General features: G+C 44.1%; 2 protein-coding genes across 3 annotated transcripts in view; one reads left to right on the top strand and one right to left on the bottom strand.

Annotated features, from left to right (window-relative positions):
- The window catches only part of LOC138758438 (nuclear receptor subfamily 5 group A member 2-like), a 33,001-nt gene extending 22,990 nt beyond the window's left edge, over nucleotides 1-10,011 (top strand). Inside the window, exons 5-7 of the mRNA XM_069927349.1 lie at nucleotides 3,294-3,413; nucleotides 7,539-7,686; nucleotides 9,216-10,011. Coding sequence (XP_069783450.1) covers nucleotides 3,294-3,413; nucleotides 7,539-7,686; nucleotides 9,216-9,460 — 513 coding nt within the window. The 3' untranslated portion in view covers nucleotides 9,461-10,011. The remainder of the gene's footprint in view (nucleotides 1-3,293; nucleotides 3,414-7,538; nucleotides 7,687-9,215) is intronic.
- A 13,166-nt stretch (nucleotides 10,012-23,177) lies between these two features.
- The window catches only part of LOC138758437 (complement C3-like), a 117,742-nt gene continuing 114,864 nt past the window's right edge, over nucleotides 23,178-26,055 (bottom strand). For both annotated transcript variants that reach the window (XM_069927347.1, XM_069927348.1), the window contains 2 exons: nucleotides 24,652-24,787; nucleotides 23,178-23,542 (listed from right to left, as the gene is read on the bottom strand). In XM_069927347.1, coding sequence (XP_069783448.1) covers nucleotides 23,401-23,542; nucleotides 24,652-24,787 — 278 coding nt within the window. In that variant the 3' untranslated portion in view covers nucleotides 23,178-23,400. The remainder of the gene's footprint in view (nucleotides 23,543-24,651; nucleotides 24,788-26,055) is intronic.

Raw genomic sequence — 26,055 nt, 5'->3', positions numbered from 1 at the left:
CAGGACTGGACAGAATGGATGCAGATGGGATGTTTCCAAGGATGGGAAAATCCAGAACCCGGGGCCGTGGTTTGAGGATAATAGGCAAACCATTTAGGACCGAGATGAGGAGGAATTTCTTGACCCAGAGGGGGGTGAATCTGTGGAATTCATTGCCACAGAGGGCAGTAGAGGCAGGTTCATTAAATCTATTTAAGAGGGAATTAGATCTATTTCTTCAGTATAAGGGTATTAAAGGTTACAGAGAGAAGGCGGGGATGGGGTACTGAACTTTAAGATCAGCCATGATCTCGTTGAATGGCGGAGCAGGCTCGAAGGGTCGAATGACCTACTCCTGCTCCTATCTTCTATGTTTCTTTGTACCAAATCTCCTCAAACTCCTGACAAAATAGCACCACTGATGATTACTTCAAGATGATGGCCCCTGCTGTGCGGGGTTGCAGGAGAGGGAAGGACGTGGAGAGTCCATGCCATAGCAATTGTGTCTAGAGTCTTTGGGAAACAATTGGAGAGGCTGGAAGTTTGGTTTGTCTGGATGCACGTGTGCCTGCATTATGTGGGTAAGACAAGGGTGAACCAAGAAAGGATTGGTAAGAATTAGATTTGGTGGGGAGGGGGGGAGGTGTGGAATACAGTTCCTGTGCTGTTTAGGGGTGGAGTGGCAAGGGAAAATTGATGTGAAGGGGTTATTGGGAGGGACGCTTTTTTTAACCAGGGCTCACAGAATCAGAAGCAGGTTTATTCTCATGAACGTGTGTCATGAAATTTATTATTTTGCAACAACAGTATTGGGCAGAACAAGGTATAAAATTACTATAAATTACAATTCCGTAAACACTTGGGTCTGGTTGCGGAGAGAGAAGAGAAGTTTGGCACTCGCCAGGTAGGTTGGGAATGTTGGAACATGACACATAAGAGGATGACATGGGCAGTTGGCATCAGTCCGGTGGGTGAGACTGGGAATGAGGTACCCACCCTTTGTTGGGGGGAAAGTGAAGGAGAAACAGGTGTGACTTTGGGGTCAAAGGGAGCAGCAAATATAGTACCTGGCCCTTGGGGAAAGCAGGGCAATGGGTACAAGAGTGGTCCTCAGGAGCGCAGGAATGTGGAACGAGCACTGCGTGGAAGGGACAGGGTCAAGTTCTGAGGGTCCAGAGCACTGCTTTGGAAAACTCTTTTTGTAACCATCTTGCATTGTCTGGTATCTGAAAATCTGGACCCACGCTCAATCGCTTATGTCCAAATGCCCAGACAAATGCTGTATGAAACTTGAATTGTCTGATAATTGTGAAGTCCAGTGCCGTGATCAGTAACCCTTATTGTTCAGAGCCAGGCAGACAGAAGACATAGTCACTAGACTCAGTATTGTCCAGATAGGTGATTTATGCAGGCAAATCTTCTCTTGTACATTGGAGAGTGTTAACATTAAACAACTTGGCTCAGTGATGCATTCAAAGTTCAAATTTCAGATTTATTGTCAGAGTATATACAGTAAAACTCTCTTGACCCAGCACCATTTGGGATTGGTAGATGCCGGATAAGTGCATTTTCCGGTTGCTTGAGACTTTATTCTTACAATGCTTAACAAAAGAGTGCAAACAAAACTGTGTAATACAGAAAATAAATATTCAATAATTAATAACATGCAAAGTAAGAGTGAGTGTCTGATGGAGTTTTGTTATTTCGGAGTCTGACACTGGAAGGGTAGTAACTGTTCCTGAACCTGGTGGCGCGAATCAGCTGAATGAATGTTCTTTAGCAGTGGGAGTGTGGAGGAACTGGATAAAACCCTGAATGACTGATCAGGATTATTCAGTGATCGACTGATCCACGCGAGTTCAAGTTCTCGATTTCCTGCAGCTATGTTCCGCCAAACTGATGCATTACATGAGCTGAGAAAACACACCAATGCTGGAGAAACTCAACAGGTCAAACAGTACCTTTATGTAGCAAAGGTAAAGATATGTTACCGATGGTTTGGGTTTGAACCCTTCAACAAGGTGCGGGGGAATATGAGAGAGGTCCGAACATTATATGAGCTTGTTTATTGACTGAGCTCCCATTATTCACTGCAACTAGTTATCTCCCTTTTATTGGCTGAGAGATTGTGTCAAACAGGATGGCGGAAGCACATCACATTGTGAGCAGAAAATGACAGGAAAATGCCCACACTTTGCTGCTGGGACGTCTGTGCGTGTTAATATCTGAATGCACTTCTGACTTCCCTCACTAATCCAGAGAGAGACATACAGGAAGGGCCGCTGCAGTATGTCAGCCAGCATTCCATCCTGCTTCCCTCTGCTCCCCTGCCCCCAGCCCAACTTCATTATCAGAGGAAGGTTTGCTCTCCTTGCCTGCGATCTCTCCGGGACGTAGGCTGCTCATTTGATGCCAGTACCATCCATTGGGAAACTGCCTTGCATGGGACACTGTGGTTTTGGAATTTGGTGTTGAGCAGGTTTAGGCCATTCTGTCCATTGAGTCCATCCAGAATCAGAATTATTGTCATGAACGCATCACGAACATTGTTGCATCACAGGTGCAGATATTGCAGGTCAAAATAAATTAATGCATCTGTGGCTCATGGTCCATCCAGAAATCTGATGACATATGGAACTGATTTTGTAACCTTGAATCTATATTTAGACATACAGCACGGTAACAAGCTCTTTCCCTGCAGCCCAATTGACACCGAGTTAACCTACACCCCTGGTACATTTTGAAGGGTGGGAGGAAACTGGAGCCCCCGGGAAAAACAGACACGGGGAGAACCGGCCAACTCCATACAGACAGTGCTGGATTCGAACCCTGGTCCTGATCGCTGGGGACGCTGTAAAGGCTAACCGCTCCACCAACCGTGCTTACCTCCTTCCTAATGGTGGGAGTCCTTGAGGATAGAGGTTGCTTTCCTAAGGTACCACCTATCATAGATGTCCTCGATGAAGTGGGGACTCATACCCACGATGGATCTCCTTACGAATTATAGCCCTTCAGCTTTCCAAAACCAAGCCCATGACACTTTATTTATGCACCTGCCTGCTTTTAATCATAACTTAAAGAAGGGCTCAGGTCAAAACGTCAGAAAAATATCTTTACCTTCTACTGAGCTGCTAGTCTCCTCCAGCATTTATGTGCTTTTACGACAATCACAGTACCTGTAGATTCTCCCTCACACTGTGTTCTTTGCTAAATTCAGGTCAGAAAAAAGGTTTCCAGATAGGTGGGAAATTGAACAAAGAACAGGCTAGTCATTGATTCCCCTGGCTGACGTTGGCAGAAATTGTCTTTGGCAGGTTGACGATCAGATGAAGCTTCTACAGAACTGCTGGAGCGAACTTCTAATCATGGACCATATCTACAGGCAGGTGACTCACGGGAAGGAGTCAAGTATCTTGCTCGTCACCGGGCAGCAGGTATGGTCATCGCCAATTTTTATGATTAGCACGAGTTAATAGAAGACAAAAGCAGAGGAGCAGGTCCTTCTGCTCATCCCATCTGTACCAAACACAGGGCCAAGTTCCACTAAATCTCTTCTTCTTGCACAAGATCAAAAATATCTCTCCATTTCTGACACATTCATGTGACTATCTAGAAGCCCCTTGTAGAGCTCGTCGAAAGAATCAAAGACTTGTTGATCCAAACCAAGGCTTTTATTAGCAAAAGACAGGAGCTCTTCACAGGTGGCCGACCAGTCCGGAATGATCTGACCTGGCTAGGGACACGACCCTTTAAGGCCTAGACAGTAGGCGTGGCTTAGCTCTCAGCCAATCGCTGTAAGCACAGTCTAGATACTGTAACTATATACACTATATACATTGGTGATAGATCTGTACTATCACACCCCTTAAGTGCTACTTTCATCTCTTCCTCCACCTCTCCACCTGGCCACAGCTCCTGTAAAGTTCAGATAAAGTCCGGATAAAATGCTGAAGCAAAAAATAAACTTTACACGGCGTAAACATGTAGGCAAAGAACTGTAAACAAACTGACTGCAATACAGGGAGAACAAAGAAAATCGATAAAGCGCACAAGTACTAGTCCTTAAATGAGCCCCTGATTGAGTTTGTTGTCGAGGAGTCTGACGGTGGAGGGGGAGCCTCTGCTCCTGAACCCGGTGGTGCGAATCTTGTGGCACCGACACCTCTTTCCTGATGGCAGCAGCGTGTGCTGGAAGTTGTGGATCTTTGATGATTGCTGCTACCCTCCGACAGCAGGATTCCCTGTAGATGTGCTCATTCGTGGGGAGGGTTTTGCCTGAGATGTCTTGGGCTGTGTCCATGACTTTTTGCAGGGCCCATACCAGACCATGCCGCAGCTGGTCAGCACACTTTCCACCACACCTCTGTAGAAATTGGCCAGGGTTTCTGGAGTCATCCCAAACTTCCGCAAAACCCTGAGGAAGTAGAGGCGCTGATGTGCTTTCTTCACGATGCCATTGGTGCGTTGGGTCCAGGGAAGATCCTCTGAGATAGTGACTCCCTAGAACTTAAATATGCTCACTCTCTCCACCTCTGATCCCCCACTGGATTAAGTATCTCTGACTTTCCCTTGCTGAATTCAACAATCAGCTCCTTTTTTTCACCCTTCACCTTAACTCTGCGGCCTCTAGTACTTTTACCACAGGGATAAAAGATTCTGACTGCGCGCCTCTTGCCACTTTTTATAAACTCTCCCTGAAGAATTACTTTTTAAAATGTGTTCGCTTCTGTGTTTGATACAATTTGACACTGCAAGATCCCAGGGTTTGATGACCATGAGTAAAGCACAGAAGTCCGCAGACATTGTTGAAGTAAAAGCATAATGCTAGGAAAAACTCAGCAGGTCAAACAATGTCCTTTATGTAGCAAAAATAGATACATAACCAACGTTATGGGCTTGAGCCCTTCATCAAGGTATAGACAAGATGTAGGCAGACACCCAAACAAAGGTATGGGGAGGAGCACCATCCCGCAGGAGGTAATAGGTGGATAAGGGAGGGAGGGCACTAAGGCACTCTCCAGCCGGACGGCATTAATGTCACCTTCTCCAGTTTCTACTAACCTACTCCACGTTCTTCCTTCACTATCGCTCTATCTTCTTTTCTCCAGCTCTCCGTCCCCTTCCATCTCCATTCATCAAGCCATTCCCCTCCCCCCCCTTGTTTACTGGCCTCCCTGCCTTTTGTCTACACCTTGATGAAGGACTCAAGCACAAAAAGGTGGTTATGCCTCTTTATCTTTGCTCTATGAAGTACACGGTTTGACCTGCTGAGTTTCTCCAGCTTTGTGTTGTTACTTTAGAACAATTGGCCACATTGGCTGAGGACTGATTTAGACTGGGCTTTTTGGGGACTGGAGCTTGCGAAGGCTGTTGACAGTGATACCCATCAGTGTGGTCCAGAGGATGAGAGAGTTTGACGATACAAATCAGAACCTTCTTCTTTCTTTCTATCATGTTCCAGGTTCCAGGTTCAGGGTTCCTTGTATGGTCACATAATAATGCAAAGAAAGTATATTTCTTTGTATGATTATGTGGCCATAAAAGGAATGGAAGGGGCATAGAGGTTAGCACATTGTCTTCAGAGCGCCAGCGATCAGGACCTGGGTTCGAATCCCACGCCTCCTGTAAGGGGTTTGTACGTTCTCCCCTTGTCTGAGTGGGATTCCCAGGGGAGCTTCAGTTTTCTCCCACCTTTCGAAATGTACCAGGGGTATAGGTTAATTGGGGTGTAAATTAGTTGACAAGGACTCGTGGGCCGAAATGGCCTGCTACCATGCTGTCTGACTAATTTTTTAAAAATTAAAAACATTAATTTAAAATTTTAAAAAATTTAAATGTGATATACATGATATTCTCCAACCTCAAACAAAGATCAACCTTTCCTTACTGTAAGATAAAGAGAGTCGCCATGAGCGTTGCCCGGCACCCCTAACCAGAGTACCTTCAGAGTCGCTGAGTGTCCGTGCATTTGCCTCCACGGCCGTGCAGACTCCTGTTCAAATCATCGGTAACCCGTGCTCCAGGCCCAAACATCCGACGCGATCAGGAGGCCCTCAGCACCCAAGGCCCTTCGGGAGCCCCTCTTGCACTTTGTGCCCTCTTGAATCCTGCTTCCGATCCCCATGACCCAGTCTCCAGCAGCCCGCAGCCTGTGTGGGCCCTCCAACCGCAAGTCCCCAACCGCCCGCAGACTGTGTGGGTCCTTCAGCCACTGAGCCCCTCGTTGGTCTGCTGCCGTGTAAAAGCATAACATGAAGTAACCTATAGGGGAAGAAGAAAAAGACGGTGATCAAAGGATAGATAAATATCCAAGGTTGCGGTTAATGCAAACAGATAATCCTTCGATTATTGCTGACAGATCTTTGCTGGTGCTGGAGTCGTGTTCAGGTTTGGAGAGTGAGGGGAGATCCAAAATCCTAATAGCTGTTAGATTTTTTAAAAAGCTCTTGCACTTGCACCTCTGGCCTGATGGTAACAGAGCATAATCATGGGACTGTGACCCTTTACCATGTTGGCCACCTTCCTGATACAACATTAAGAAATCTCCCCATGGGTACTTCACCCCACCTATGCTAGCTGATCTGCTGAGCATTTCCAGATAATTTCTTTTATGGCAAAGGTCCAGCAGGTTCTGCATTTACAATTTCACAATCCCAGCCTGTTTGATTTTTCACTCTCTTCATCCTTCGTTATCTGCCTCTGTTTCCTCTCCTCTGTCCCTCTCTCTTTCTTGTTCTCCCTCTCTACCTCTCTCCCCTCTTTCCCTCACCCTCTCCCTCCCCCTTTCCTCTCACCCTCTCCCTCCTTCTTCTCTCCCTCCACCTCTCCCTCCCCTCTTCTCCCTCACCCTCTCCCTCCTTCTCCCTCTCTCCCTCTTCCTCTCTCCCTCCCTCCCTCTCCTTCTTTCTCTCTCTCTCTCTCTCTCTCTCCTCCCCACCTCCCCTCCCATCTCTCCCCCTCAGCTTCACAGCTTGACTGAACTCCCTTCAATCTACCAGGATGGATTCCTTCCTAGTTAAAAAGGGACTGTTTCCTTAGATTGGTTTAGTGTCTGAATCAGGGATGTCTTAATTTTCCCATTGAGATAGCTTTCAAGGAATAACTGAAAATGCCTCTACAATGAGAAATAATCTCCAGAGTTTCACAATAATAATTGATTGAATCACAGAAAGCAACACCAGGTATCTAAAACTGCAGACCAAGATTGTGGTTTGAAAAAGGGAGGGAGAAGTGAGGTGGTTTATGGAGGAAGTTCGAGAGACTTGAGTCTGGGTGCAAGCTTCAGGGAGGACCAAGTGTTTAATCTTTTAACTGTGTGAGTTGAATTGGTCTTGGTTGGTGTGGTAAACCATAGCAATGCTATGATTGGCTACTGCCAGCTGGACATGCCTCCTGAGATCAATCCTATCCACCACTCCTTGCGTCCACCCCCATTCTTTCCGCCAGGATCAGTCTGAATGCTGCTCCAGATTATAGTCAATAAAAGCCCATCGGTTTCACAGTCCTTTGTGGTTTTGATGGTGATTCAGTCGGATTAACACTTGTCTGTCCGGTCTCAGATCGACCTTTCGACCATCGCATCCCAGGCAGGAGCCACGTTAAATAATCTGGTGAACCGCGCACAGGAACTGGTAGTGAAGCTCCGATCCCTGCAGACAGATCGCCACGAGTTTGTCTGCCTCAAGTTCCTGGTCCTCTTCAGCCCAGGTGAGGTGGCTTTCCCTCCTTTCCTCCCCTTCTTTGCCTCCTTCCTCCCTTCCATTTTCTCCCCCTTCTTTCCCTTCGCCCCTTTCTTCCCTCCTTCTCTCTCATTGGACTTTCCTGCTTTCCAGAAACTAATTTTGGAGAAACTGATAAATTTAAATGGACCATTAGAAATAGAACCATCAGAATTGATTTTCATAAACATGTCATGAAGTTCACTATTTTGCAGCAGTGAAAACATTACAGTGCAAACATTTCTAGAAACCACATTTCAAAATAAATAAAAAATAAAAAGACAAAGTGAGGTACTGTCTGTGTTCATTCAGAAATCTGATGGCAGAGGGGAAGATAGTGTCCTTGATCTGCTGAGATTAAGATACATAACCAATGTTTCAGGCTTGAGCCCTTCATCAAACGTTGGCAGGCGCCCAAACAAAATGGTGATGGGGAGGGGCAGGGAGAGGAGCACAATCCCAAAGGCAGGAGGTAATAAGTGGATAAGGGAGGGAGGGCACAGAAGCAAACAGGGGAAGGGAGGGGTGGCCCTGTGAATGGAGAGGGAAGGGGGTGGAGAGTCGGAGGAAAGAAGATGAGGGATGGGGCTTCAAGGATGCATCGCCAACAGAACCAAGTGAATGGAAAGAGAACGCAGATACAAGGGTTTCGGGAGTTCAGGAAATAGGGTCCTGGTGAGTCAAGGAGAGAGTGGGATCTGAGACTTCTGGTGAGGGAAGGAAAGAGCAGGAAGGAAGATCGCTGTGAATAGAAGGGAACATAGGAACCAGGGTCCCCAGTGAGTGGAAGTCGTAATAATTTTGCATCGTGCTCATTGCAGACATTGTGGGCTGCAGGGCCTGTTCTCGTGTTGCACTGTTGTGGTCCAGATGATCGATGACTACAATTTCTAAATGTCAGATTACAATGGACAACAATTTTTTTCAAGTGCTTTTTTTCCTGATTAAACAATTGGGGATTGCATTAGACAACTTCAAATGGAACAGTTTTGCTGTATCACGTAGGAAGTTGGAGAAACATTAAATTAACTGTTATTGAATTTACCATGTGTAATCACATAATTATGCTGACACATTGCTTTAGTTAAACTGATCTAAAAATGTTTTGCCGTTGATTTTCCTTTGTACTAGCGTTTGATGCCTCTCTTGTCAGTGGCCAACAATAGTCGGCCGGCATTGGTGGATTTCAGTTGCCCTGATACGGCTTTTGCATGGTGGCAATGTCCTGGTGAAACCTTTCACCGTGTTCATCACTGACGACACCAAGATCAGCAGGGCAGAAAATGAATTTTCAATTAAATATTGCACCTCATGGATTTGTATGCTTGAAGCATGTTAAAAAAGATGACAGGAAATAATGAAAATAGATTATATCTAACAAAAGGAAAACTTTAAGGATATTTTTGAGATTGGCAGCCCAAAGTGTTCAGGAAACAAAATCTTTGTTGTCCAGTGTTGACAGTTTCAGTGTAGATGTGAATAAGATGCTGAATTGTCAACTCTTCTTCGCTTTTGCAGATGTGAAGAATCTGGAGAACCGGCCCTTTGTGGAGAGTATCCAGGAGAAAGTCAACAGGGCCCTGATGGACTACACCATGTGCTTCCCTCAACAGGTTGACCAGTTCGGGCAGTTACTCCTGCGGCTTCCTGAGATACGAGCCATCAGCATGCAGGCCGAGGAGTATCTCTACCTCAAGCACCTGAATGGTGACGTCCCTTGCAATAACCTACTGATTGAAATGCTCCACGCCAAGCACGTCTGATCGGCAGAGGAGAGCTTCTATTTACGCAGTGGAACCTCGTGCAGCCGACGGAGAGCACAAATAGAAACCAGACTGACTGCAGTTCCTCTGTCATTGAGGAGCCTTTCAATGATGATCTGTGGGGCAGCACAGATAGTGCCACACCGTTACAGCACCAGCGAACTGGGTTCGAAAGCGGGCACTGCCTGTAGGGAAGTTTGTACGGTTCTCCCCATGTCTCCGGTTTCCTCCCAATCTTTAAAAACTTTTGCAGATGAATTGGTATATGTGAGCAGTGCGGGGGTCATGGGCTGGAATGGCCTCTTACCATGCTATATGCCTAAATTTTAAAAATATATATATTCACACAATGACTATGGGGAATAAGAAAGGACAACACATGGAGGCAAAATGAATAATAAACACAGCCTCCAATTTTGTTGAATGGATTTCAATTTCTTCTGGATTCTATTTATAATGGAACCATTCTAGATGTTGTTTAATGGAAAATATGACCCACTGCTGTACTTGATTGGAATACCAGTCATTTATTGAAGACCTAAGTCAACCCACTCTCTTGGTTATGGTCTATATTTGAATTGATGGATAAAACTGGAAATCTGAAAATAAAAGGTTCTAAAATTGGTCCCTTAGAAAATCAGAGCGGAAAACTGTGTGTGGAGCCTAGAGAAATGGGGGAGATATTGAACAGTTCCTTTTCTTCGGTATTCACTAAGGAGAAGGATATTGGGAGATGTGAGATAAAAAAAGCAAATTGGGTAAATATGGGGAATATAGAGATTACAAAAGGTGTAGTTTTAAGGCTTTTGAAGAATATAAAGGTGGATAAGTCTCCGGGACAGGACGGGATCTTCCCCAGGACATTGAGAGAAGTGAAGGAGGAAATAGCAGAGGCTCTGGCGGTAATTTTCCAAATGTCATTAGATATGGGGATAGTGCCGGAGGATTGGCACATTGCGCATGTGGTTCCGTTATTTAAAAAGGGTTCAAGGAGGAAGCCTGGCAACTATCGGCCTGTAAGTTTGACGTCTGTGGTAGGTAAATTAATGGAGAAAATTCTTAGAGATAGTACTTATAAACATCTGGATAGACAGGGTCTGATCAGGAGCACTCAACATGGATTTGTGGGAGGAAGGTCATGTTTGACCAATCTGATTGAATTTTTTGAAGAGGTGACTAGGAATGTGGATGAGGGTAGCGCAGTGGATGTTGTCTATATGGACTTCAGTAAGGCCTTCGATAAGGTACCACATGGAAGGTTAGTTAGGAAGGTGCAGTCTTTAGGTATAAATTTTGAGATAGAAAAATGGATTGAACATTGGCTGAAAGGGAGAGGCCAGAGAGTGGTAGTCAATAATTGTCTGTCTGGTTGGAGGCCAGTGAACAGTGGTATGCCTCAAGGATCTGTATTGGGCCCATTGTTGTTCGTTATATACATTAATGATCTAGATGATGGGGTGGTGAATTGGATTAGTAAATATGCAGACGATATTAAGATAGATGGAATAGTGGATAATGAAGAAGGTTTTCAAGGATTGCAGAGGGATTTGGGCTGCTTAGAAAAGTGGGCTGAAAAATGGCAGATGGAATTTAATGCTGATAAGTGTGAGGTGCTTCATTTTGGTAAGAAGAATCAGAATAGGACATACGTGGTAAATGGGAGAGCATTGATGAATACAGAAGAGCAGAAAGATTTAGGAGTAATGGTACATCGTTCCCTGAAGGTAGAAACTCACGTGAATAGGGTGGTGAAGAAGGCTTTTAGTATGCTGGCCTTTATCAATCATTGCATGGAATATAGGAGTTGGGAGGTGATGTTGAGATTGTATAAGACCTAATTTGGAGTTCTGTGTGCAGTTCTGGTCGCCTAATTATAGGAAGGATATAAACAGAGTGGAGAGAGTGCAGAGAAGGTTTACCAGAATGTTACTTGGGTTTAAGCATCTAGAGTACAGGGAGAGATTGGGCAGATTAGGTCTTTATTCTTTGGGGCGTAGAAGGTTGAGAGGGGATTTGATAGAAGTATTTAAGATTATGAAAGGGATAGACAGAGTGGATGTGGATAGACTATTTCCGTTAAGAGGAGGAAAGATTAAAACAAGAGGACATGAGTTAAGAATTAAGGGGCAGAGGTTTAGAGGTAACATGAGGGGGAACTTCTTTACTCAGAGAGTGGTAGCCATGTGGAATGAGCTTCCGGGAGAAATAGTGGTGGCGGAGTCAATTGTATTATTTAAGAAAAGGTTGGACAGGTATATGGATGAGAAGAAGATGGAGGGTTATGGGCATTGTGCAGGGAGGTGGGAGTAGAAAGGGGTGTTTGTTTCGGTGCGGACTAGAAGGGCCTAATGGCCTGTTTCCGTGCTGTAATTTTTATGTTATGTTATGTTAGTAATAGTTAGCAGGTCAGGCAGCATCCATGGAAAGAGACACAGAGTCAATGTTTCAGGTCGGAGACCCTTCTGACTCTCAATCTGTTCATTAAAAAAAATTGCTCAGAGAATGGCTGGTTGGTGATTTCCTGGCTCTTCCCATGAAGTTTCCTTTCCATCCAGCCCTTGGAATACACCGGCACACTCATCAAGACGACCCTGTTCTCTTTCAGGTGCTCCCAGTGAAATATTGTGTTCACTCCTGGTTGCCTCATTATAGGAAGGATGTGCAAGCTATGGAGAGGGTGCAGAGGAGATTTACCAGGACATTGCCTGGATTGGAGAAGGTGAGGCAAGGTTAGTAGAGTTAAAGCTTTGGAAGGATGAGAGGTGACCTAATAGAGATTGCGAGAGACATAGATAGGGTGGACAGTCAGCACCTTTCTCCCAGTGCGAAACCAAAGGATATATGTACAAGGTGAGGGGAGAAGAGTTTAGAGGGGACGTCTGGGGTAAGTTTTTTTACACAGAGTAGTGGGTGCCTGGAATGCATTGCCAGCGGTGGTGGTGGAGGCTGGTACAATAGAAATATTTAAAAGTCTTAAAAGAAAACAGAGGGTTATAGGTGTGAAGTAGGGAAGGTCTAAGATTGTTGAGTATTTTTATATAGGTTAGCATGAAATTGTGGGCTGAAGGGCCTGTGCTATGCTGTTTTGTTTTATGTTCAATGGGCTGACTCTGTGTTCTGATGTCTGTTATGAACCTTCATGTCTCTGGGACTTGTGTCAGCAGAGCAGTGGTGGTAATGAAGATATGAGCTGCACAGGAAGAAGTGAAGCAATCCGTTGTTGAAGTCATTGCAGCCGAGCTTTGGGAGAATGCACTTGTACACACACACACACACACACACACACACACACACACACACACACACACACACACACACACACACACACACACACACACACAGAGTATCCAATGCCTTCCACGGTGAAAGAGCGCCAACTCATTGCCAAATTGCCAAGCTGCCGTGTAGGCAGGTAAGCAGCAAGGATCCAAAGAACCGGCCAAACCCTCAGGCCCGGCACGCAAGGATTGGGCCCCAGGTCGTATGACTGCTGTGGTGGCAACGTGAGAGGATGTCATCGCAACACTCTTAAAGTTTCACTGAATGATCTCATTCCTCGGGCTGACCGTCAGCTAATGTTCGAGCCTAGATTCTAACCTTCACTGAGGTCACTGTGGCCACCTCCCACATTTCAGCTTCTGATGTTGGTCGCTTTGACTACATTGGGTCCACATTTCAGTAGCCAAGGGCAACCAGATCAGAATCAGAATCAGAATTTATTGTCACGTACAAGTCCCAAAATTTGTTGTTTTGCGGCAGCGTCACTGTGCAAACATTCATATAAACCACCTGACAAAAATGAGTAAACACAGTGCACAAAAGATCAAAATCTGTGGTTCATTGTTTATTCAGGAATCTGATGGCGGAGGGGAAGAAGCTGAGTGTTCATCTTCAGGCTCCTGTACCTCCTTCCCAATGGTAGCAGAGTGAAGAGGGCATGGCCTGGGTGGTGGGGGTCCTTGAAGATAGAGAATGCTTTCTAGAGACACCACCTCTTGTAGATGACCTTGATGGAGTAAAGTCTGGTGCCCGTGATGATGCAGGCCGAGTTAACAAATCTCTGGAGATTTTTTTGTGGTCCTGAATGTTGGCGCCTCTGTCCCAGATAGTGATGCAATCAGCCAGAACATGGTACCAAATCTCCTCAAACTTCTCATGAAGTATAGCCACTGGCGAGCCTTCTTCGTGATGGCCTCGACATGGAAGTTCCATGTTGAATCTTTGTGACTGAAGATAACCTTCTCCATCCTGCCCTTTCCTTTTCAAAAGGACAGTGGCTATTGATGGCCAAATGCAACGTTCAATGCTTGAGAGCCAAAGATTTTCAAGGGAACTGAATGAGGGTTCTGGTAGACATTGAATGGTACTGAATGGGAGAACAGGTTCAAGGGGCTGAATGCCCTTCCACTCTCTGGGAGGTGAGGTTGGAATGTCAAGGCCCAGAGAGCTGAGAATGACTTCAGTTGGAGAAACACGGGAGGTCATACAGTGTCCTTTATATTGCAAAGTTGAAGATACAGAACCAATTTTTTGGGCTAGAGCCTATCATTCCCCCATTGGTTGCCTGACATGATGCCCTGAGCTTTGCACAGCCAATTGGAAAGTGAATAAGCTCAGCCCTATCTAACTGAACAATTTCTAACTCAGTTTAATTTTAATAAGTACGAGTTTATTTTTGTCGCCATAAAGTTACTGATCAAAATAATTGTAAACAGGATCATCAAGCCCAATTGAGAAAATATTTCTGTTATCACATGGTGCCTCATAACAAAATGGCCACCCTTCCTGTTGGAGCCAGTGGGATGTGTTAAAAATGGATATCAGTATATCAGAGGTAAGCTCTGGAATGTAGTCATTTGCTCTCAAGTTAAACAGTTTTAAAGATAAATTTGGAAGTCTACAGATGGTGGTATTATAGTAAAAACACACAGAAATGCTGGAGGAACAGCTGATCTTGCAGTGTGCATAGGAGGTAAAGATATGTTACTGACAAATCAGACCTGAGTCCTTCTTCGGTCTTTATTTCTGATGTCTTCCTGTTCTTTGCTAATATCTTGAAGAGTGGCCGGGCAACAAAAAGTGTTAATTGGATATGATAAGAGGAAAGGTGAGAATTGAATTTTTGGCTCCGGGGAGAAGGGAGAGCAAGAGAGAGAACAGAGGAAAGGTGGCAGGGGAGACAAAGATGGGGTGTGGGAGTTTAACTGAAACCAAAGAAGTCAATGTAAATGCCATCCAGTTATAGGGTGCCCAGATGGCAGATGAGATGTGGTTCCTTTAATTTTCATGTGGTCTCAGTCTGACAGTGCATGAGATCATGGACAGACATGTGTTCAGCTTATTTTAGCTGTGTTTAGAATTACGATGTGACGTACTTAGAAGGATATGGATCAATGCTGGTTAAGGAGCAGGCTACATTTCTCTCTGACTTGGGTAACATTGATTTTCCTGGTGTGTATCAAATTCTAGCGGGGAAAAGAACAATTTGGAAAGATTGAAGATACTTTTTGAATTGAACACAAGGTTCAAAACTTTAGGCTATTGCTAGAGATTTCTGAATGACTGCTTGGGAATACTACAGTGCAACTTGCAGTTGAAATTCATGAACGTTTGTTCATGTTGCTTTTTTTTGCTTTGGGTTTATGTGTCATGAGGGACGATGAACCACTTGTTATTTGAATGGAAAGTTTTCAGATGTACTGGAATACAGAGTTAGAATTTTTATTGTTGTGAAAATGACACAAGATCTATTGTTTTGTGCTAGCATTATGGTGGAAATATTTCTATAAATTACATTTCAAAAATAAATAAATATTCCACACAAAAAAAAACAAGAGAAAGTGAGGTTTTGTCTGTGGTTCATTGTCCATTCAGAAATCCGATGGCAGAGGGGAAGAAGCTATCCTTACATTTGTCTTCTGGCTTCTGCCCCTCCTTCCTGATGATGGCAGTGTGAAGAGGGCATGGCCTGGGTGGTGGGGGCCCTTGATGATAGAGGCTACTTTCTTCAGACACCGCCTCTTGAAGAGATCCTCAATGGAATTAAGACTGGTACCTGTGATGACGCTGGCTGAGTTCACAACTCTCTGGAGTTTTTTCCTGTCCTGTCCATTGGTGCCTCCATACCGGTTAGTAATGCCAGCAGACAAAATGCTCTTCACGGAACACCTGTAGAAGTTTTTTGGTGATGTGAAATGTAGCTGCTGGTGAGTCGTCTTCGTGATTGTATCGACATGGAGGCCCCTGGACAGTTCCTCAGAGATGTTGGCACCCAGAAATTTGAAGTTCCTGGCCCTCTCCACTGCTGGCCCCTTGGTGAGGACCAATTCGTCCACTCTTGATTTCCCCCCCCCCCCCCTAAAGTCCACAAGGGATAGGACGGTGACTTTGGAAACAAAATCAAGAAAACTCAGAGTGGTTCAAAATCGTGTTGTGAACTGTGGAGCTTTTAAATGACTTGCTCACACTGTGATCCCGCCATGTTGTTGGTTTTGTAAGAGCTGTAATTCTTATTTCAGGGAAAAAAAAATGTTGCCTCTATTTTCATCAGTGATTGTCTCCATCAATAAGACTGTTTTGTGCCTTTATCAGTCATTGAACAGGCAGCTTGAACTTCATGTAGTTTCCATGAAAATTCATTCAATGGTGGTTAGAAATTCTGCTCAATCACCAGTGAATGGGGATTAACAAGTCAACCTCTGCTTAAATTGATGATAATACCAACAAGGAATTTACCACTGCAAAGGGAGGATGCCCAAATTCTCATTCCCCTGAAATGAAAATGTTCTGCTACTTCGAGCTACTTGGCGAATTTCCAATATAAAGAGTGAAATTGTTGATGTATCACTGATGGGATGAGGTCAGGTGATTCCCTTTAAGTGTTGACAAAAGATTCCATGAACTCGTCAACCTCAAAGCAGCACTGTAGATTATTTGGAAGAAACACTCTCATCTATCTCATTGTTTGGTGAAATCTGCTCCAGCTACAACAGGCCCTTTGGCCCTCAATATTGTGCTGAACATATATCCCTAAAAAAATGCTAAATCTTCCCTACCCTATAACCCTCTACTTTTTCATCCATCCATGTGCCTGTCTAAGGGCCCCTAATGTTTCAGTCTCCACCACCATCCTCGGCAATGCATTCCTGGCACCCACAATCCTCTGTGTGGAGGGGGAAAAGAAACTTACCTCTGATGTCTCTCCTAAACTTCCCTCCCTTCACTTTGTACTGACGTCCCCTGGTGTTTGCTGTTCCTGCCCTGGGAAAAAGGTGCTGGCTATCCACCCTATCTATGCCTCCCACAATGTTGTAGATCCCTATCAAGTCTTCCCTCAATCCTTCTATGCTAATCTTGCCTCATAAGCCTTCTTTTCCTATCCAGACAGCATCCTGGTCAATCTCCTCTGTGCCCTCTCCACAGCCTCCACATCCTTCCTGTAATAAGGTGACCAGATTAGAACACAAGATCCCAAGTGTGGTCTCACCAGAGATGTGTAGAGTTGCAACGACTCATCGTCTGTCATGAAGTATTTTAAGAAGCTCAGTTTTGAAAGCCAGCAAGGAAGGATGTGGAAATGTTTCTGGAAAGCTAAGGCACGAGGTTAAGCCCTGAGAGCATGGATGAGGTGAATGCTCACAGTGTATTCCAGAGGAACCCTTTTAATGTCAAGCAATGATACATTAAAACAGTAATATACATAGCAACTTTTGTCTGCTACATGAGCAGTGTTCTGTGCTCCTAACAATAGGAGAAAGAGTCCCTTCAGAGACAGTGTCCATGGATTTATCACCAGCGCTCCCTCAGCCGCAAAGACTCTTGTCCATTGCCAACCCAAGTCCTAGATCCAAACACCTGATATGATAATTTTTTAAATACATTTAGACATGCATCACGGTAACAGGCCATTTCGGCCCATGAGTCTGTGCTGCTCAGTTTACATCGAATTATCCTACACCCCCGGTACATTCCAAAAGGTGGGAGGAAACCGGAGCCCCCGGTGAAAACCCACGCAGACATAGAGAGGAGGTACAAACTCCTTACAGACAGTGCAGGATCCCGGTCCCGATCGCTGGTGCTACACAGGCATGGTGCCAACCGCTACGCCAGCCGTGCTGCCCCAAGATGACCAAGCTTTCAGCACCCTAGGCCTCTCGAATCCCGGTTCCAGTCTCCTGCAGCCTGTGTGAGTCTTTCAACTGCAGTCTGCGTGAATAATTGAATTGCAAGTCGCCCACAGGTTAAGTGAATCCTTCAGATGCTGAGCCCTTTGGTTGTCTGCTGCCTTGGTCACTGACCTGTAGGCTCATCTCATCTTTGGGGGGGAGGGTGTTTTTCCCCATTTATGGTGCCCTGCGCTGGTCTGTTTCTCCCCCAGAGTCTGCCACCTCTTGTGGTGTACTGTTCAGCAAAGGTGCCACCATTCTTGGGCACAAACTCTGCGATGGAGGATTTGTATTTCAAAAAAAAATCTACCATCAGCTCCATTTAAAGCCAAGATGAAGCCATCGCTGTTAAGCCTAGAATGTAGAACCTGCTGAGCAACGTTGTGCCTCCGTTCCCTGCTCTCTGTGGGTATGTACCAGCGGCAGTGCAGCAGCTCTGGCAGAGCCATCATTTCCTCCCACCCCACCCCCCCCAACTTATTCCCTAGGAATGATGATGATGGAACTTGGGAGGGGCATACATTTGAGTTGAGGGGGTGGAATTCAGGTGTCCTGAGGGACAATTCCTTTTACTCAGAGGGCAGCCTGTATCAGGACGAGCTGCCAGAGGAAACTGTAGAAGCAAGTATAATTTAAGCATTGGGAAATCTGGATAGATAGGAAGGGTTGAGAAGGATATGGACCAAGTGTTGGCAAATGGGATGTTCAGAAGCCAACAGGCAGCATGAACAAGTGGGACTAAGGGGTCTGTCCCGTGGCCGATGACTACATTTTCTCTTGGAAGCTCTCACTAATGTTGCTCGAATCGTGAACAGGAAACTCCTAGGTGACTGGTGAAAGGGAGGAAGACAAGTTTCAAAATGTTGGGCTTTTGAACTCAACTGAGTTCGACATGCTTTTCATCTGAGCCTGTTTAGATTTCTTTTTTATTTGATGTTCTTTCTTATCAATTAAGTTCTGTGCTGGAAACCTTCTATTTATTTATTATATGTACACACACACACACACACACACACACACACACACACACACACACACACACACACACACACACACATATATATACACATAAACTTACACATGTGTGTATATATACATATATGTAAAGAAATGGGGGAACTTCTTCACCCAGAGAGTGGTGGGAGTGCAGAATGAGCTACCAGCCGAAGTGGTAAACGTGGGCTCTATTTTCATATTTAGAAAAAACGGACAGGAGTATGGATGGGAGGGGTATGGGGGGCTATGGACTGGGTCCAGGTCAACAGGACTAGGCAGAAAAATAGTTCAGCACAGATTAGAAGGGGCCAAAGGGCCTGTTTCTGTGCTGTAATGTTCTGTGGTTCTACATTTATATCCTCTTCACCTTGAGAGTGTGTAATGAGCTGCCAGGTGATGTGATGAATGTGGGTTTAAGTTCAACATCATCAAACTGAAACTGCTCAAAATCTTCTTGACCAGTCATGTAAAATGACATTGAGAAATACATAAGAAATGTTTGTCCCAGCGGCAGATGGCAAGCTGAACATACGGACCTAATCTCGTGCATTTTGAGGGTGCAAGTTCGTAGTGAGCTGATCATTTCCACTCTCATCAACCTGCCCTCCCCCCCCCACTTTTTTTGGCCATCTCTCATGTTCCCCCACACTTTGATGAAGGGCTCAGGCCTGAAACGTTGGTGATCAATCTTTACCTTTGCTACATAAAGGCACTGTTTGATCTCCTGAGTTTCTCCAGCATTTGTGTGTGTTTTTCCCCCTACTTAACCACAGAATCCTGTGTTTTACATCTCCATGGTAGATATTGGAAGCGAAGCCATCACCGCAATGCACCAGCCACCCGGGTTCGAAACCACCACTGTCTGTAGGGGTTTGTACATTCTCCCCGTGACTGAGTGGGTTTCCTCTGGGGGGGGGGGGTGGGAGGGGGGGCTCCAATTTACTCCCATAGTCCAAATATGTTACCTAGATATATTTGGATGGCACAGGCTTATTGGCTAGAAGGACTTGTTACTGTGATGCATTTCTAAATTTTATGTTAAAAAAAATAAAGGAATTTAAATTGAAATCTCTTCAAACTCCTCACGAGCTGATGGTAATAAGCCTTCTTGGTGATTGCATCGACGTGGATGTTTCAGGACAGATCTTTGGAGATGCTAACACCCAGGAATTTGAATTTCCTGCCTGACCCTCCCCACTGATTCGTGTCTTCCTGAAGTCCATCTGAGATAGGACAGTGACTTTGGAAACCGAACCAAGAAAATTCGGACTGGTACTAAAATCATGTTTAAAATTAATTGTTTTCACTGCCATCCCATCGTGTTGTTGGCTTTGCAAGATATGTATCTCTAAATCTTATTCAAAAAATTTTAAACAGAATTTAATTTTTAAAATTAAAACTTGAAACTTCTTGCAGAGGGTGGCGAATATCCGTAGAATTCTCTACCCTGGATGGTGCTGGAGGCTGGATCATTGGGGATGTTATTTTAAAAGGTGGTAGATAAATATTTGAAAGATTTGGGGAATTGGCACAGAAATTGAGATTGTGTTCTGGGAAAGATTAGTTATCAAAACTGCCAGTGGAATGGTCGGCGTAGTGATTAGTGCAACACTTACAGCGCCAGTGATCGTGGGTTCGAATCCTGCATAGTCTGTAAGGAGTTTGTACATTCTCCCCTTGTATGAATACATAAGGAGGAATGTGATTTTTTTTAAAAAAGTTACCAACCCCTGCTCTAATGTTTGCCACTGGTATAGCTTTGAAACAGTAGTTTAATTCAAGTCCCTTGTGATGTATCGCCATCAGCTGTTAGAATGCATTATTACAATGTGGAGTTGTGGTATTTCTGTGAAGGCATGTAAGTAATTTCTGAATGGTTTCCGACAAAAAAACTGCACAATCACTTTCAATAGACAGATTGTTTCCCTTGGTGGGAAAGTCTAGGGCAAGAGGGCACAACTCCAGGATAAGAGGGGGCCCGCTTTGAACAGAGACACTGGGGAACAAAGGGATTTAGGAGTCACGGTACTCAATTCCGTGAAAAGTTAAATCACGTGGTGAAGAATGTTGGCTTTCATAAATCAGAGTATAGAACACGAGAGTTGGGATGTTATGCTAAAATTGTATAAGGCATTGGTGAGGCCAAATTTGAAAAAAATTGTGTGGAGTTTTGGTCGCCGAATTACAGGAAGGATATAAACAGTATAGCGAGAGCGCAGAGGAGGTTTACGAGAATGTTGCCGGGGTTTCAAGGTTTGAGTTACAGGGAGCAGGCTGGGACTTTATTCCATTGAGCATAGATTTGATAAAGGTATTCAAAATTATAAGGGGGATGGACAGAGTCAATGTGGCCAGGCTTTTTCCACTGAGAGTGGGGGAGATTCAAACAAGAGGGCATGGATTGAGAGTAAAAGGGGAAAAATCTAAGGGGGGATTTCTTCACACAGAGAGTGGTGGGGGTATGGAATGAACTTCCAGTAGAAGCAAGATCGATGTTAATATTCAAGGAAATGTTGGATGGATATGGATGGGAGAGGTGTGGAGGGTTATGGACCAAATGTGGGACTAGGTGGGAGAAGATGTTCGGCACGGACTAGTAGGGCCAAACTGGCCTGTTTCTGTGCTGTAGATGGTTATATATGAATTTCTTCTGCCAGCGAGTGGTAAATCTGTGGAATTTGTTGCTACAGGTGGTTGTGAAGGTCATGTCAGTGTGTGTAGATTGATAGATTCTTGATTAACCAGGGCATCAAAGATTGTGTAAAGAAGACCAGTCATTAGAGGTGAGTGGGTGAATGGATCAGCTCATGAATGAAAGGTGGGCAGATTCGATGAGTTGAATGGCCTATTTCTGCCCCAGTGTCTTGTGGTCTGTTAATCAGGATTAGATCTTGCTCTAAGGAGCATTCTCAGCTGAGTAAAGTCATGCTTGATTCTTCCTGTTTGCGTATAATATGTGGATTTATTTACTGTATCTCATTTAAGCTTTCTTTAGTCTGTGACGAGCAGATGGTTTAAGCACCTCCAACTCATTTCCCCACTTTGGAAAGCTCACTGTTTTCCTGTACCTTGACTCCACCATCACTTTCCCCCAATTCCCTTAATAACAATCATGTGGCTCCAGCTATCAACACTGGGTCGTGATTTAGGCACTGTCTCTGTGAAGTTTGAATGTTCTTTGCCTTTGCAATCTGGTGGAGACCTTCAATTAAAAGTCCATCTCGTTCGTTAATACCCTTTTGGGGTAAAAATCCAGATGCTAGAAATGGACCACCCGAGAATACGGACTTCTTGAAAACTCTCAGCTGAGTTCCGGACCACCCGAGAATCCAGACAATTCATGGCATTTGAGTGGTTGCGTGCATTGCCTGCATGCGTGCATTGCATAAGTGCCACAGATGCACTGCCCAAGAATCCAAAAATCTTGACTGACACATCCCTGAGCAGTCTGGATTTTGGGACTTTTACTGTATCATTCAGCTGAATGTTGAAGGGAAAATTTGTAACACAGATGTCGCTGGAAACTTGAAATGAGCACGAGTGTCCTTGTCACCTCGTCTTCCATTTATGCAAATGGAAATCCTTGGAAATTAGCGATAAACGGATAACGTATGAGGAGCGTTTGATGGCCCTGGGCCTGTACCTATTGGGATTTAGAAGTTTGATAGGGGTGAGGGGAAGAGTGAAATCTCATCGAAGCCTACTAAATATTGAAAGGGCTGGATATAATGGGTGTAGAGATGTTTCCAGTAGTGGGAGGCTCTAGGAGCAGAGGGCACAACCTCAGAATAAAAAAATTTGAGATGTGGAGAAATATCTTCAACTGGAGCGTTGTTAATCTGTGTAATTCAGTGGTTCTCAACCTTTTTCTTTCCACTCACCTCCCACTTTAAGTATTCCCTATGCCATCGGTGCTCTGTAATTAGTGAGGGATTGCTTAGGGTGGGAGGCGAGTAGAAAGAAAATGTTTGAAAACTACTGTTTTAATCACCCCTCATGGACTCATTATGTGCACTGTTTCATAACTCCAAAGGAAATGGGCCAATGACAATTTTTCTCAAGCCAAATATTTAAGTAACAATTGGGTCTAGAGCAGTGATTCTCAACCTTCCCTTCCCACTCACATCCCACCTTAAGCAATCCCTTACTAATCATAGAGCACCGATGGCATAGGGAACGTGAGTGGAAAGAAAAAGGTTGAGACCCTCTGGGTTCATTGTGGAGCAGACTCAATAGGCCTAATTCTGCTCCAACATCTTGTGGTCTATTAACATCAGATAACCAACTATTCCCGCTTGTGTCGAAACTGGCCCATTCAGGTGCAATGTCATCAGCACATAGGCTCAGTTTGTAACTCTCCATCGATGCTTCTCTGACCTGAAGTACTTTTTAAAAAATATAAATTTATTGGACATTTGAACCATCTTAAAGACAAACTTCTGTAAACTTTTATAGACAGGCCAACAAGCAGTCAAGCTTGTTTTGTAACAGGCTAGATTTTTCAATCTAGAGAATGTTTACATGTACTCGATGTAGTATTTCTGAACACGATTCCATCAAATTTTCAAGGCAAGTTTATTGTCATCTGATTGCACAAGTACAACCAGATGAAACAGTGTTCTCCGGTCCTCAGTGCAATCCGTGCTGAGACATAACCAGACATAACACACAATGCAATTTGGCAGCGAAGAAAATAAAAAAAGTTCTCGACTTTTGTAGCTTTATTGAATATTGTTGAGTTCAAAATCTTTTTTTTTAGTAACTTAAGTGGTAAAGGAATTAAGTTGGGCACCCAAAAAGCTGAAGGTTTTCACTAAACTCTTCAAGGTCTTGGCAGAGTTGCCTGTACTTCCGAGTTTGGCAGTCCGCTTCATTTGGCCACTTTTCGATCCAAGTTTCTTCTCCAATCAGATATCTTATTCTGAAATTGTGAAACACAAGCATTATGAGGGAAAAGAAAATGCACGAGAGAACTCATCGCAAGCATTTACCAAATACATTCTGAATTGACGAGAAGCCTACACAAGATCTAAGAACTCAGGGCTGAGATGATTTTTCAATCCTGAAGTGAAAAACTATCTATACATGTGGGGATGCCGGGGAGATGGAACTATTTTCCCATTGAACAGTCGAAATGAACAATGCTGTAGATTTGAGTGGATGTTGGGGGAGGGGTGGAAATTACGTTAATGGGTACTGGTGAAGTGGAAATAACCTCACGTAGACGTTTGGTTCTACGTTCTTTCATTGACATAATAAAATAGATGTTATATTACATAAAAATGCATTTAATCTGCCGTCGGGCAAAGAGTTGCCATCAGTGGAAATTGCCCAGTGCCCTTTGCCATCAAAGAGAAGCAAAAGAAAGTTCTCTCAAGAGTTTTCTACACTGTTATTCCCCACAATCCCGCTGAACATGCAAAATTTGGCTGTAATTGTGTGGAATATTATGTGGAAGAGTGTTCACAATTTTCTGCAATTCCAGATATGATTCGTACATTTGGATTTGCTGTTACTTCACCGGCAGGAAAATATTTTGGGAGCTCACGGCCATGAAAAATGGTGCATATTTATCTATTTGTTATGTAGATTATGCCAAAGCATTGTTTTAGGTATGCGTTTCTTTTAAAGGTGTGTGCACATATGGCTGGGGTGCCTAGAACTAGAAATCTATCCTAAAGTAGGATTGGCCATTTGGACAGAGTAAGGACAAAAGTTTTATTTACCCTGAGGTAAAAAATCTGATTCCACACCCAAGGCGGCTATGGTTGAGTATGTACTGGATGGAGTTTCAAGGTGATGGCATCAGTGCAAGAAAGTAGCATTCAGGCAAATTATCAGCCATGCTTTGGTTGGAAAGTGCTGCAGAGTTCCCAGATGGTGAATGCAACTTACTTCCATTTAATCTAATAAAAATGTGTGCAAGTAATGGTCTCATTTTCTGTGAATTTCTCGTATATTCAAAGATTAATTATGCGAGGAAGCTGAGGAATGAACAATGGTAACAATTATTTTGATTTTGCAGCTTACCTCTTCTCATCCTGCCACAGGTCGGAGCTTTGTCCCATAATTAGGTAGTCTTTATTCAGTTCCAGTCTGGAGATGTCTGGACAGTTGGCGTGTGTGATTAATTGTCTCACATCCCCTGCCACGATCTGATCACTTCCTGAAACAAAAAAAATTCCACAGCGTAAGATCCATCCTCTTCCACCATTGTTCAATTACATCATCTTTGGCCATGTGCTAAACTGTGGCTAAAACAGAGATGAGGAGAATTATCTTTAGCCAGAGGGTCGTGGATTTGTGGAATTTGTTGCTTCATGCAGCTGTAAAGGCTCGATCAGTGTGGGGAGTTCAAGAAGCAGATTTATCAGTAACTAATTAGTCAGGGTATCAATGGCTGGAATTTGGAACGAGATGTGAGAACAGTTTAGCTCAGGGCGGAGTTGCGGACAGACCTGAGGGGCCAAATGGCCTACATCTGTTCCTTTATCTTGTGATCTTATTGTTGGCTAATATCTCTATTACAAACTATGTACCAAAATGGCCAGGTGAACATTTATGTTGCATTGTGTTGGTTCCGTAGAAGCATAAAAATTATATGAGAGAACAGTGAATTGATCCCCAAAGGCAATGTTTGACAACTGTCCAGAGATTGTCCCATTTGGGACATTGAATTAAGAGTCTGAACCTCCTGAAGTGCAAGAGGAGCACATTCTGGTTTAATAATGTGAAAATCTCTTTTATCTTCCAATTATTATTTAGGGACTGATGTTAAGGAGGCATATACTATGAGGGTTACATTCTTCCTAGGTCTGGTTCAGTTTCCTCTATCTTTCTCCTTCATTTACCTTTTCAAACTTTTCATTGTGTTTCTGATTTAATTCTACATGTGTTTTAAACTTTAAAGGATACCAGCAACGATGAACAACAAAGATTTTGCTTCCCAAACACTTTTGAGTGTATTCTAGGATTTTGGGCTGCTGGTCACGAAAATCGCCTGAAAATGATTCTATCCCGTACCTTTTTTTTAAAAAAACATATAAACTATTATTGTGGTTTCCTGTCATATTTTTAACATGCTTCAAGTATCCAAAACCATGAAGTGCCACATTGCTTTGAAAGCTAATTTTCTGCATTTGTACTCTCGTGTCGGTGTAGAGATCCCTACGGCGGAGAGACCGGTCACAGATTAGGGGATTGCTTCGCTGAACACCTTCACAACAGTGACAGAGACCTCCCAGCAGACAACCATTTCAATTCTGAGACGCACTCCCAGACTCACGGGTCTGTCCGTGGCCTTGTGTAGTGTCCCACTCTGACCACCCGCAGATTGGAGGAACAACATCTTATTTTCTGTCTCCAGCCAGATGGCCTTAACATTGACCTCTACTTTCTGCTAAACTTGCTCTCCCTTTCTTTCCCCTCCCCTTT

The sequence above is a fragment of the Narcine bancroftii genome, chromosome 3 (assembly GCF_036971445.1).
Source record: "Narcine bancroftii isolate sNarBan1 chromosome 3, sNarBan1.hap1, whole genome shotgun sequence".
Lineage (NCBI taxonomy): Eukaryota > Metazoa > Chordata > Chondrichthyes > Torpediniformes > Narcinidae > Narcine > Narcine bancroftii.
The sequence above is the reverse complement of the archived record's forward strand: the minus strand, read 5'-3'. Positions and strand labels throughout refer to the sequence as shown.